Raw genomic sequence first — 13793 nt, 5'->3', positions numbered from 1 at the left:
AAGATTTTCCCTACATTTTTATGTAAAATTTTGATCCCCTATTGTGGCCCCATCCTACCCCGGGGGCCATGAGTTTAAGAAACTTAAATCTGCACTATGTCAGAGAGCTTTCATGTAAATATCAGCTTTTCTGGCTCAGTGGTTCTTGAGAAGAAGATTTTCAAAGATTTTCCCTATATATTTGTATGCAAAACTTTGATCCTCCCCTTGTTGCCCCATCCTACCCCCGGGGGCCATCATGATTTGAACAAACTTGAATCTGCTCTACGTCAGAAAGCTTTCATGTAAATATCAGCTTTTCTTTAAAGATTTTCCTTATATATTTTTTTGATGTAACACTTTGATCCCCTATTGTAGCCCCATCCAACCTCTGGGGACCATGATTTCAGCAAACTTGATTCTGCATTATATCAGGAAGCTTTCATGTAAATCTCAGCTTTACTGGCTCAGTGGTTTTTGAGATTTTTAAATGACCCCACCCTATAGTTGCATTTTTGTAATTATCTCCCCTTTGAAAGGGACATGGCTGTTCATTTCATCAAACTTGAAAGCCCTTCAACCAAGGATGCTTTTAGCCAAGTTTGTTTGAAATTGGCCCAGTGGTTCTGGATAAGAAGTCGAAAATATAAAAAGTTTACAGACAACAGGTGATCAGAAAAGCTCACTAGAGCTTTCATAATTAGGTTAAGGTCTTTAACCAAGTCAAATAAACTGTGATAATTTAGGTGATCATGAATAATTTAGCTATATTGTTGCATTACTATGCTAGAAGTTTTAATGAGTGTAGTACTCTTATCTACAGAGATAAGAAACTTGGATGTAAACAACAATTAATGCTATTATTCCAAGGGCCATAACTTAATGAAAAATCAATCGACCGAGATGAAATTTGAACTTGATCTGTAACTTGTTATGGCAAAGCAACGTACCAAATATAAAAATAAATATCTGCAAGAACAGAGAGAAAAGGTGCAGAAAACTGGACTGATGGACAGACAGACGGATGGACAGACAGAGCGCAAACCTAAAGTCCCTTTGGACTTCGTCAGTAGGGGACTAAAAACAAATCAGCTTGAATACCATCTTTTTCCAATTTCTGCTTGCAGCTGCCATCATGATACTGTGAGATAAGGATCCTAAATTCCAGGAGAGCCTGTTGTAGTAAGGGTATGTATTCTACAAAAATTTTATGAATCACATTTCAAAAATGCCATCTGTAAATCATAAAGGAAATGCATCATTTCAAACAAGAAGCCAATGATTAACTTGAATAACTATGTTGCATATAACAGAATTCACTTGCTTAACTTCACTAGTACAATGAAGATGCAATGTAGTATATATCTACTCAGTTTAACTCATTTGAGCCCAAATGAACATTTTACGCATATTTCGCCTGGAATCCGAAATGAGATGGAATCCAAGAGTAATCTGAGCAGGGAGAGTCAATTCCAAGCACAATTGAGCAGGAGACAGAATTTATTAATTTATGTTCTGTGTCTGAATTTTCACACAGATTCCAGGTGGAAATGAGGTGGAAATTTAGTTCAAAATTATGCCTGGATCATTACGCCTGGAATTCAACAGAAATTGTCTTTCTGCTGAGTGAAAATTCAAAGTTAACTAAGATTTACTTTTACTTGAGGCGTATACTTGAGATGTGAAATATATATAAAATAAACTTGGATCAATATCCATTTATTTTGAAAACTTCTTAAACAATAACACACCTCAATTTTTGTTTTCAAAACAAATAATAAACTCTCTATAATGAGCTTCTGTCAGGGTACCTGTAAAGTGCAAAACGAAATAGACCGAAACGAAACCCACCTAAACGAAACGAAACAGATTGTATAAACGAACTCTTTTAATTATAATAATTAATCAAAGGCCTGAATGGCTTGAGAGTCGACTCGCTCTTCATTGTCAACTGGAATAGGTAATCTTGAAGGAGCAAGATAGTAGTAATCAAAGATGACGAACATCGTGTGTGTGATTTCGCATATGCACGCTTCTTTTAGCAGGATTTATACTTTAATGCATCATAACTGTATAACGTGACTAAATTTGACTAAGTCATGACCACTGCCATTTAAATTAAATGTACATATCCAACATGGATGTAAAGAGTCATTGCTAACTGGTGATTGTGCTAAACAACCCATGATGTACAAAGGCTAAGAATTGGAGGAAACTCATTATGTACTCATATTATGATATAGTACTTTATATCACAACAGAAAACCCTCAAATAAGCACCACGGTGGTTGTAAGAAGATACCATTCAACAAAAAAGTTTAGCAAATCAATTCCTTAAACTTTAGTCAATGTTACAATGACTATGCAGTTGACATCTGTAAGAAACATCGCTGTTTTTACTGTACTGATTATCCGGCATATTTTGAGAGTTTAGTCATCAACTAGTCATAAAATGCTACCATCAAAACAATAAAGAAAACAAGAAATGTTTGTCAAACAATACAACAATACCCCAACTCCCAACGTGGTGCAAAATTGTAAACGGTTATACACATCCATCATTTAATTGATAATAGTACCAAACCAATGCAAGTCAAGATGTTGAGTGGATAATATCTTCTATGTCCAGAATGGACATGTGACCTAAAATAGATAGGAGTCATCTATTCCAAAGGATGTACCAGTGTACCAAGTTTGGTGTCAGTCAAGTTACTGATTCTTGAAATATAGGAGACAATATATTACTATGTCCAGTTTGACCCTTGATCTTTAACCATATGACCTGAAAATCAACAGGGGTCATCTACTTCTTAAGATGTACCAGTGTTCCAAGTTTGATGTCCGTCAAGCAAAGAGTTCTCGAGATATTGAGTGAAAAGTATATTCCTATGTACATTTTAACCCTTTACCTTCAACCATTTGACCTTAGAATCATAAGGGGTAATCTACTCCTTAGGATGTACCAGTGTACCAAGTTTGATGTCTGTCAAGCAAAGGGTCCTCAAGATATTGAATGGACAGTATATTCCTATGTTCAGATTGGACTTACTTTTCACCTTTTGACCTAAAAATCAATAAGGGTCCTCTTCTACTCATAACCAACCAACATTTGAAATATCATAAAGATCAAGTGAATGGTTCCCAAGATATTAAGCGAACATGTGGTCTGCCGACCAACAAGTGCAAAGCAACACCCCCCCCCCCCTTTCTTCTTTGCAAGGGGGCATAAGTAATTGTTTACAGAATCTCATATATATACAGTCACATGAATTTAGAAATATGGCTGAAATGGGTTTCCATACTTCGGAAAAACATAAATACTGACTATTACAATGACATTAATGGGCTTCCATAATTCTAGAAAAAAATGCATTATGCTTATTGATTTACACTCATATTCAACCAAATATAATACGCACTTTATAATTATTTTTTTCATGTGAAGCGACACATTATAGATACCGCTAAAGGTTTTTGACTCATTTTGTTTTAATCTAAAAGCATAAAATTGTTTTTAAAAAAATTATCTTACACCCTGTAACTAATCATTATGAAAAAGCCAATTAAAATTTATCATCATGCAATTTTTAAAACTGCTATGATATTATGATACCGTAACTAGCACAATTTGTGTACACGTCCTTTGTCACTTGATTTTGTCAGATTTCTGCATGTTGCACGTTTTTCATGGGTCTGGGAATATGCGATTACTTTTGAGTTTTAACTTTCCTTTTGCAGTAAACGACTGATGTACTTACCCATCTAAATGCGGCGAAATTTTAGAGGGTTATGTTTGAATTCTTCACTTAGTACCAATTAAATTACTGGCTTTGATTTTTGAAATGTTTATAATTACCGAGGGGGGTTGTTATATCGCACCTTGCTACGTCATTTTTCGAAGCTTCATTGAATGCTATTTAATTGTGTGTGTGTTTGTGTGTGTGTGTGAGTGTGTAAACTTTAAACAAAGAAAATATCGAGTTTGTTAAAACTTTGTTCCTACGAACTCTCGTGCTTTGCTGAAATTAAAATTATTTCCCCAAAAATACTGCTATGTTCATAGTGTGTATAAGCAGTCTTCACGAAAAACTTTGTGAAGCACAGGCCCTTCGGGCCTCCTAGTACATACATGCCAACTTTCCCGATTTGTGCGGGATTCTCCCGATTTGAAGCAGTTGAAAAGGCAAATCCCGATATCCCGATCGGGATTGCAAAAATACCCCGAAATCCCGATTTTCTAAAAATATCTCCCATTTTACGACAACAAATCCCCATTTCCAACCGGAATTTGAAATCCCGCGTCATTTCTGAACTGGCCAATCAGAAATCGGGACAATAGTCAGCCATTGCTGTTTACCTGTGTCGCATGGTATCGGGGTGATGTAATTTACCTGGTCTGCCTGTGTCGGGGTGCTTATTGGACAGTGCGAAGCATGTTTTGATAGTAATTAATCGGGACGGATTTCAAATTGACATATCCTTTACACAAACGTGAATGACAACGATAATAGTGTCACCATGCACCACCAAACAATCGGACATTCCCGATTTTTTGCCTCTCGCTGACAGCATCCAAAATATGCAATAAGGTACGTAAAATATATGTTTTTCCAACTAAAATAATATAGGCTATCCGAATCTATCTGTCTATAGCGATGTATTACATAGTCTATATAGTGTAGCATTCAATAGACTTTGTGATGCGTAATTCGCACAAGTCTGTACTGAATTTTATATTAGCAAGTAGCTTTAATTTACAAGTAAAAACGTATATTTTGATGTGTTTTTTTCCTGGTAATTATTTCAGATGTCATGGGTGCAAAGGTTTTGTTCGCAAACTTCATAGCAGGGCAGACTACTCCTTTTCTGGTTGCAATGCAGATTGTTCCACCAGACTCTGCAAGCCCATGTTTACAGACAACCAAGATCGCCTTTGTAGTCGTACCTAAATGCATGTGCTTCAATTTAAATTTTGATATATAGACCAGCCAATGTGTATATGGTGTAAAAGGATGCAACTTTAAGTATTATTTGATATTTGTATGTGACTTGTTGGAGAGGATTTTTTGCTGAATAGATAATTTTAATAAAATACTTATGTATGTCTTTCAAAGTGGGGTTTGTTTTTTTTTATAGTTTTGTTCAAGTCAATGGTCAAACACACTTGGTGTTGTGTTAATGTATGATGCATGTATAATGATTAGATTGATATTTTATTTGAAAAGACAAATATTTATTTTCATGGAAAAATGTCGTGAATTTTGAGCGTTGAAAAAAGGTCGTCGCACGCAAAATCCCCCATGGGGATTTTCAAAAGTTGGCATGTATGCTAGTATAATAATTTTGCAAGCCCCAACAATATTTAAATGGCCCAAAATGTTTTTTTCTAATTCGACCACTTGTCATTTGCAAGGTACAAGCATGTTCTACTGTAGGAAAATACATATCCATTATCCAGATGACCATAGTTAAAGAACAACTGACATTATTATATCTTATTTTATTTTTCAACAGATGACATCAGAAGCTCATGTTCTACTGTGTTTTGTATACACCACGTACAAAACATTGTTTTCTCCTGAATCAAATCTCAGCAAATGCCCACCCTCGGTCCAATGGGGCTTAACTTTGTGATCTCTTTTTCTCCTTGTACTACTGGTTGTTTTTTTTTAATTTATTTGGATCTGATGGTTGTGATTGTGAAATATGCTTGTGAGGTTTGTAATTTCACTGACGAGCCCCCTCCCTACACGGGTTGAATATTATTTTACGTCCCTGTTGAAAATATTTCACTCATATGGAGACGTCGCCACTGACGGTGAAGGGCTACATAATTTAGGCCTATGCTCGGCGCTTATGGCCATCGAGCAGGAAGGGATCTTTATCGTGCCACACCTGCTGTGACACAGGACCTTGGTTTTTGCCGTCTCATCCGAAGGACCGCCCCTATTAGTCGCCTCTTACGACAAGCAAGGGGGTACTGAGGACCTATTCTAATCCGAAACCCCACGGGAATCCCAACACGGACATTGGAAGTTAATGTAAATATATAGTATGTGCATGTAATTTTTATATATGCACATACTATATATTTACATTAACTTCCAGTGCTGTGCCTCCCTATACTTCATAAAAGGCAGGATGGTTGATCATTTTTCAATGCGAAATTTGATTGCTACATGTAAGTCATGACAAAGTCTGAGTCAATCTCACGCTATATTTGTAATATATACAAAACATACAATAAAACATTTACAGGCCCTCCGGACTCCTAGGTTAAATATTTTTAGAAGCCCGATCCCGATTTTACTGGCCTCGGGCATCGGGCCACCGGTTAAAGTCGAAGACTGTATAAGGACAAGATTGCCGTTATCTTAAAAAACAAATTTGCTGCACTGTATATAAATTCTAGTGCATGCTTTTTTTAGAACCTGCATTATTTCCACAAAGATTTCTCGTGAAGCTAAATGCGATTGTACACACGAACACTGGTAGTTCCACAATTTACAGGCCTCAAAACTTGACAAAGGGGGATGCGTATCAAATATATTCGGCAAAATACGGTAAATCACCCTATATGTGATTATCTATATCTGACTGTAGAAAAACATAACAAACTGAACGTGCGTTCCTCGTCTCACCCCGGTAGATTCCCGGAGAAATATAGTCACATGGTTTAGGCTTTGACACACTTTCCAACAGGCCTCGACGGGGAGTATGATCAGTCATAATATACCAATACCATTTTCAAATATTTACTATGCTTTTCCAACCTAAGAAAGCGAGATTATAAGACTCTCTTATGAGTAGCCATGAAATATTATAAGACTCTCTTATGAGTAGCCATGAAATATAAGGTGATTCCACCCGAGGGTTGCAAAAAAGCTGAGAAACCCGAGGCTTTGCCGAGGGTTTTACCGCTTTTTTGCAACCCCGAGGGTGGAATCACCTTAATATTTCATGGCAACTCATAAGAGAGTATTTTTCTCTCATATTTCTCGAGTTTTCCGGTTTCCTTGTGCCTAGCGACGCCATTTTGAGAATTTTCCAATTAATTAATTTTTCGCTGTACATTAAAAATAACACCAGAATCGAATTCTACGACCTTCATTTTGGCAACAACGTTGCCGACAAAAAATCAGCCGACGAGTGTATAAGTGAATTGTATTAGAGTTATTCCTCTTTGAATAAATCAATAATCAAGGTGATGCGTGACGTAACTCGACAGTCATCAGCGCGAAACATTTTGACAGACCTATCAGAATATGAATCCACAACTTCACGGTTTTTTTCTTAGAGGAGCATTGATATTGATATTAATTGTGCAGTTATTTAATGACGAGTGTGTGAAGAGGAATTCCAAGTGGTTTTTGTTGGTGAATATGGGCATGGCTAGACTTTCGTTTTTCACGCTGCAAGGACTCGAGTCTCATGAACATTGAAGGCACTTATTTTACCTGAGGCACGGACAGTAGACATTGACAGAGTGAATGTGGAGGTAGGCCTAGAAGTAATAGACCGTGTGGGCTGGGTTTCTGTGAACTGGCATAATGCACCGGATGACATAGGTGTATGAGGAATTTGTGACTGTTGTTGAGTGTGCAGTAATTGTTCAAGGAATGTGTATTTTTGTGTCCGGTCACATACACCTGGAGATTATCAGGGACATTACAATATGCCATTTTTTGTACAAGAGCTTTGCAGACGCTAGTGTTCGTCAATCGAGGTAAGTTGTAGGCTAGTTGTGTATTGATTATGACGTCACAGGATATGTAAGATAAACGTCACGTGATATGAAAGATAGAAATATCTTACATACCTTTCTTTCATTGAATATCTGTATCTTACATACGTAGATATAAGAGAAATTACTTTCTTCACTATAAAATATTTACTTACAAGTTATTTGTTTCATGTTTACGAATCTATTTTTGTAGTTGATATATTTCTACACGCGTACGTTGCATGGTTAATTAAAAAAAAGTACAATCGCCTGTTGCTTACATCATGTATTCATACGCACTATGTTTAGTTTCTTTAAACATATTGAGGGGACTCATTTAGATTACATTGTTATAAGAATGTCAACATACATGTATGATATGTCTTCAAAATTTAATGAAGCTGTTCAAAAAGCAAATGAACAATTTTTGAAGATCTTTGTGTGCGGGATTTATTTGCAGTCGGTGTAAGAATAAACAGAAAGTTTGTGATACACGATAAATCTGCACGCCGTTGATAGCAAGGAGCATCTCGCTTCGCCGACTCAAAAATGGTATCTTAGAACCCTGTGAAAGTTACCACATATCAATAAAATTCGCCTCCCCTTTGATGTAGGCTTCCGGTTTGACTGATACAAAGTTTTAAAAGTTGGAAATAGGGGGGAGGGGGTGTGTGTGTGTGTGTGTGAGAGTAAGCACAAGATATCCGAAGTTGATTAAATACCATGTGCAATTAGTTTCGGATCCATAAATTTCAGAACGGAGGGTTACAGTCTCACAGGTCAGAGGTCTGGGGAAACACAATAAACGAGGAGTGGGGTCGCCGGCGTTGGATCTGCCTTTGGGCATAAATATATGTTTCAGTATTTTTTGCTTTAAAGACAAATCTATGTATACATGTGGATATTGTGTATTTGTATGTAGTATATCAAACGGTAGATTCTGAGTATGTCCTCCCGTTCTCTTTGTAATTTCTGTTTCCCTGGTTCATAAGCCTTTTGATTTTACAAAATGCTGACCTCCTCCTGATATCATTGCATTAAAAAAATCTGTTTTCCATCCCGTTTTTAATTTCCCGTCTTAGCAACACCCCAAATGTATAGAGTTATCTTTAGACACACTACATATCAATAATAATTTTTAATACCACATATTCATATAATATGGTATATTGTTTAATTTTTCCCATTATTGAAAGTACTCGCACCTCAGCAGTTAGAGAGAAAATAACGGGTTAAGAGCTCTTCCTGCTTTAAACTTTCTCAGACCCCAGCTTCTTCAAACAATGTATATTCCCAAAGGCGGATCCAACGCCGGTGACCCCACCCCTCATTTAGTGTGTTTCCCCAGACCTCTGAGCTTGTAACCATCCGTTCTGAAATTTATGGATCTGAAAATAATTGCACATGGTATTTAATCAAATTCGGATATTTTGTGCTTACTCACCCACCCACACCCAACCCCCTTTCCAACTTTAGTCAAGCCAAAAGCCTACATCAAAGGGGAGGCGAATTTTATTCTTATGTGGTAACTTTAACAGGGGCATAAGATACCATTTTTAATTATTATAATTAAAAGAGTTCGGTTATACAATCTGTTCCGTTGGGTTTCGTTTCGGTAACAGTGATTTTTTAAAGGCCCATTTTGGGGTCCGAATTTCGCCCTTTCTCCTTCTAAAAATTGCCCATTTTTCCCCAATTTAGCTTGTATTTTTCCCAATAATAAAATTATGAAAGGAAAACGTATTTGAAAAAAATAAACATTCGATGTGAATTACATATACATAAGATTTAACAACAATTATGGGAATGATGATTTGGATAGAATAGTTGAAAATTTTAGAAGGTTAAAGAAAATTAGATATGTAAAATAAAGATAATATAAGGTTTGATATGATTTTAAAACTTATTTTTGATAAAATTGATTTTTCCCAATTTGACTGAAATGTCGACAATTTTTCCCAATTCGAAAGCCACAGGACCCTTGTAAAAAATGTAGAAAAATCACTGGGTAAATTTCGTTTTGCACTTTACAGGTCATGATGAATAACCTTTTTTTTTTCCTTTTTGGTGAAACCTTCTAACCATATTAAACTAGATTTTGATCATTTAGAGTGAAAAACAAAATTTGGGGGGAAATCATGAATCAGTCCCTTTCAAACTGTGACAGGAGGTAAATAGACAAACCAAAAACTTCTGTGTGTAAAATATTTCCCAAAATTTTACAAAGTTCAACAATTTTTACCTCTCAATATTCAAATTGTCAACAACAACAAAATTAGAATTGTTGAGAATCAAAATTCATGCACTATCCACATCATCAAGTTATTTACAAATACCATAGCTTCTAAACTTTGGGAGAAATTATTAGGATAAGCTGTGTCCTTTATTTAACAGAATATCAACCTGTTATTTTCTCAAAAATGAAAAGAAAATCAAAATACTTGCCCAATGTACATCTTCCATACCAATACAAATACTCTATAAGGTAAGAAAGTCCTCAACCGAAAACTTTGGACGAAAAAATAAAAGTACTCTCCATGCAATATTTCCAAAAAACTGACTAAATTCAACCTGTAATTTTCTTAAAAATTGAAGAAAATTAGAATCTCTGCCACACACACATCTTCCATACCCATAAAAATACTCTGTATAAAAAGAAAGTCCTCACTTGAAAACTGTGGAAGGAAAAACAGACAAGTCATGTACTCTTCATACAATGAAAGGCGAAGATAACAAACAGTAATCAATCTCACAACTCCTATAAACAATATAAAATAGATAGTTGGGCAAACACGGACCCTTGGATATACCAAAAGTGGGATCAGGTGCCTAGGAGGAGTAAGCATTCCCTGTCGACTGGTCACACCCGCTATGAGTACTTGATCAGGTAAATGCAGTTATCCGTAGTCAAAATTTTTGTGACGAGAATGGCCTAACAATTGCCACGAAACACGTCAGACAGCAATTGACCCAATGATAGGTTGTATTGGCAAACTAGCTAGACCATAAAATTTGCGAAATGCTGATTTTAAACGAGACTGCTGGTACTCCTGCACCATCAACTTGTTTGTCAGTAGCCTGCTTCGATTTAAAAATTAACCATACGCAGAACAAGCTCTTGCGTATCAAATCAGTTGAGAGATGTAAACACAGTGTGCGAATTTAACCATGGACCGATAGACAATGTCTATAGAAAATCGAGTCGGTCTATAACAATCGAAATAGCTATAGACCGACTTGTATAGGAATTCTGAGTTTTAAAAAATGGTTCCCGCCACTTCTTAAACATATATCAGTTTACATATATTATGCTGATGTTTCTGTTCACCCCTTAGCTGTAAATAAAATGTTCCACAATGTAATTACAAATCATTCGAATCAGATTATTCCATTTTCAACAGGGGGTGGGGGGGTGGGGGGTGGGGTGGGTGTGTGTGTGTGTGAATTTGATATTTACTTCAATATACACCATTTTCGTGTAAATGTCCTTTTTTGAATGGTTAAAATTTGTGGAAGGTGCACGCTCTGCAATCAAACGGAAAGCAGTCAGTACAACAAGTTCCAGCAAGGCTAAAGTCGCAGAAAATCATGAGAAAACGAAGCGTAGTAGAAGTGACTTAGATGAAGAATCAGACAGTGAAACTAAGCTGGAACAAAATAAAAAAGAATACGAAATTCTAATTGGAAATCTTGTGCATGAAATTGAAAAAGAATATAATTAAACTATGAACGAATTACCAAATGAAATTTGTGTCTATTATTTATTTTTTAATAACAATGAATATTGCATGTTAAATTTCGGTTTATAGGAATTTGTTGTGGTCTATAGGAAATGAAATAACTATGGACTGAAAGTCTATAGGACTTTAAAGTTAGTTTCGCACACTGTAAACACCATATGCAGGTGATAATAGAATATTGCTACATAAATATGGGTTAGCTGACAATGGAGAAGTTGAAATCATCCCGTTTGTCATAAAGTTGAATTGTTACTTTGCCATTAATTCCTCAAAACTGACCTAGTTCAATAACTTGTAATTTTCTCAAAAATTGAAGAAAATCAAAATCTTTGTCACATGCACACCTTCAATACCCATACAAACACTGCATAAAAAGAAAGTTCTCATTTGAAAATTGTGGGAGGAGTTCACTGAACAAATCATGTACTCTCTTTGTAATATTTCCTCAAAATGGACCCAGAGCTCCAGATAAGGTGCGTATCAGCGTAAATACTCATTAAATTTTACCAAATACGCATTTAAGTTGAAAATCATGCGTACAATTACGCATTAACGAATGTAAATATGCTTTACACTCCCAAAGTAATGCGTATTAGTCCGCGTATTTGTGATACATGTAGTATGATATAAATATGAATTATCTATTCATATGAATTGAGGTTAGCCCAGGGCTTGATCATACATGATATTTAGCGCTATGAAATACTTTTTATGGCAATCACAATATTGAAAAATTGGAAGAGTTAACTCAAAACACTATTATATAGGCCTACTTGTTATACTTTCTTTCTTAAAGAGTTAGTGTGCAGTCGAAAACACAGAAAAAAACCTTGTATTATCAATCGTGGACGAATGATATATAGAATTGGATCATAATCATGTGACTGAGTGTCTGACATATTCAAATTTAATCCATCAATGATCAATATCAAATTCCCAATGACAATGAATAGTTTTAATACAAAGAACTGCAAAGGATTTTCCCCGTAAATAGCTGGAGCAGCCTTTTAGAATAAACTTTAAGTTAAAGTTTAACGGAAGAATCGTTTATCTGGTGACATCTTCTGTGCAAAAGAGCAAATATAATCAGTAAATTAACAAAATACACTTTTGAATTTTTCTGAAAAGCAAAATACTCATTGATTTGAAAATCAGGGAGTAAATACTCTTTGTGGTAAAAACTTATCTGGAGCTCTGGGACCAAGTTTAACAACCTGTATTATTCTCTTGCCACATGCACATCTTCAATATCCATTGTAAAACAAGATGGTCCTCACTTAAAAATTGTGGGAGGAGTTCAACGGACAAATTATGAATCCTCCATATAACATTTTCAAATAAAGGGGCACAACTCCTGCATGAGATCAAAATGTATCAAAATTGCAATTTGATCTAGAATGATCCATTAAGAAGCTACATAGCAAGTTTCAGCTCGATATGCGACAAGAGAAATGAAATTAGAAACAGAAAACCCCAAATGGATGGACGGACAGACATTGCTGTGCCATATAATACAATTGTACATCCAATCTAAAGACGAGTGCACAAAAATAATTCATTGACACTTTATATTGTTAGGACTTACAATAATCCCTTTCCAATCTAATTGGGTGTTAACAATCATAAGATGTAACCTCTAAACACATGCATCCTTCTTTGGCACTTCTCATGATGACAAATTCAGTAGTATTGGTTTTTTCTACTTAAAGAATTTGAAGTTAAATATTCATAAAAACACAAAAATTCTATATAGAGAAAAATTACCTTATCATTAAATTCAAACTGGTCTTCCCTGGTGGCAATTTGGGGTATTCTATTGGCAGCTAAAACTGGAGCTAAATGTTCTGTCAGTGAGTTACTTCCTAGACCAATAATACCCCTCACTCTCTTGTGTGGGAAATCCTATAAATATCAAATCATGAAATAATTGCCATATTTTACTGAAATACATATTTTAAAGTATGTGTATTATGTTCCTGGAGTTTTGAGATTGAAAACAAGAACAATTCTAAATTGTATCTGAAATTCATTAACTTTTTTTTTATTTTTCATCTAATATATATAATTAATGAATAAAATATAACGAGTACAGCAAACAATCAGGGTTCCAAATTACTGCTCACCCACTCGCATTGGCGACTAAACTTTGCTGTGGGCACCCAAAATTTTCGTTCTCGTCGCCCATTTGGCGACCGTAATTGTCCGATCAACATTTTTCTTTCCGACCGATCCGAGTCCTATTATAATTGAAGTTCAATTTCCGGTTGAGGTTTTGCCACTTGGCGAGACATTCCTGGGGTATCAAACCTTCCAAAATGTATTTAAACCAGAAGTTGAACAACGCAAGAATT

General features: G+C 35.6%; 1 protein-coding gene and 1 long non-coding RNA gene across 2 annotated transcripts in view; one reads left to right on the top strand and one right to left on the bottom strand.

The window, feature by feature from the left end:
- Positions 1-13793, bottom strand: part of LOC125647623 (uncharacterized) — a 243738-nt gene that overhangs the window by 152921 nt on the left and 77024 nt on the right. Inside the window, exons 10-11 of the mRNA XM_056143955.1 lie at positions 13207-13344; positions 1081-1176 (exon numbers count right to left, since the gene is read on the bottom strand). Coding sequence (XP_055999930.1) covers positions 1081-1176; positions 13207-13344 — 234 coding nt within the window. The remainder of the gene's footprint in view (positions 1-1080; positions 1177-13206; positions 13345-13793) is intronic.
- LOC125647829 (uncharacterized) lies at positions 3617-5092 on the top strand. Its single transcript, XR_007360110.2, has 2 exons — positions 3617-4568; positions 4787-5092. It is a non-coding gene; the product is annotated as an uncharacterized LOC125647829 (long non-coding RNA).

Source organism: Ostrea edulis, chromosome 1 (genome assembly GCF_947568905.1).
Source record: "Ostrea edulis chromosome 1, xbOstEdul1.1, whole genome shotgun sequence".
Lineage (NCBI taxonomy): Eukaryota > Metazoa > Mollusca > Bivalvia > Ostreida > Ostreidae > Ostrea > Ostrea edulis.
Note: the sequence above shows the minus strand (reverse complement) of the source record. Positions and strands in the feature narration are given on the sequence as shown.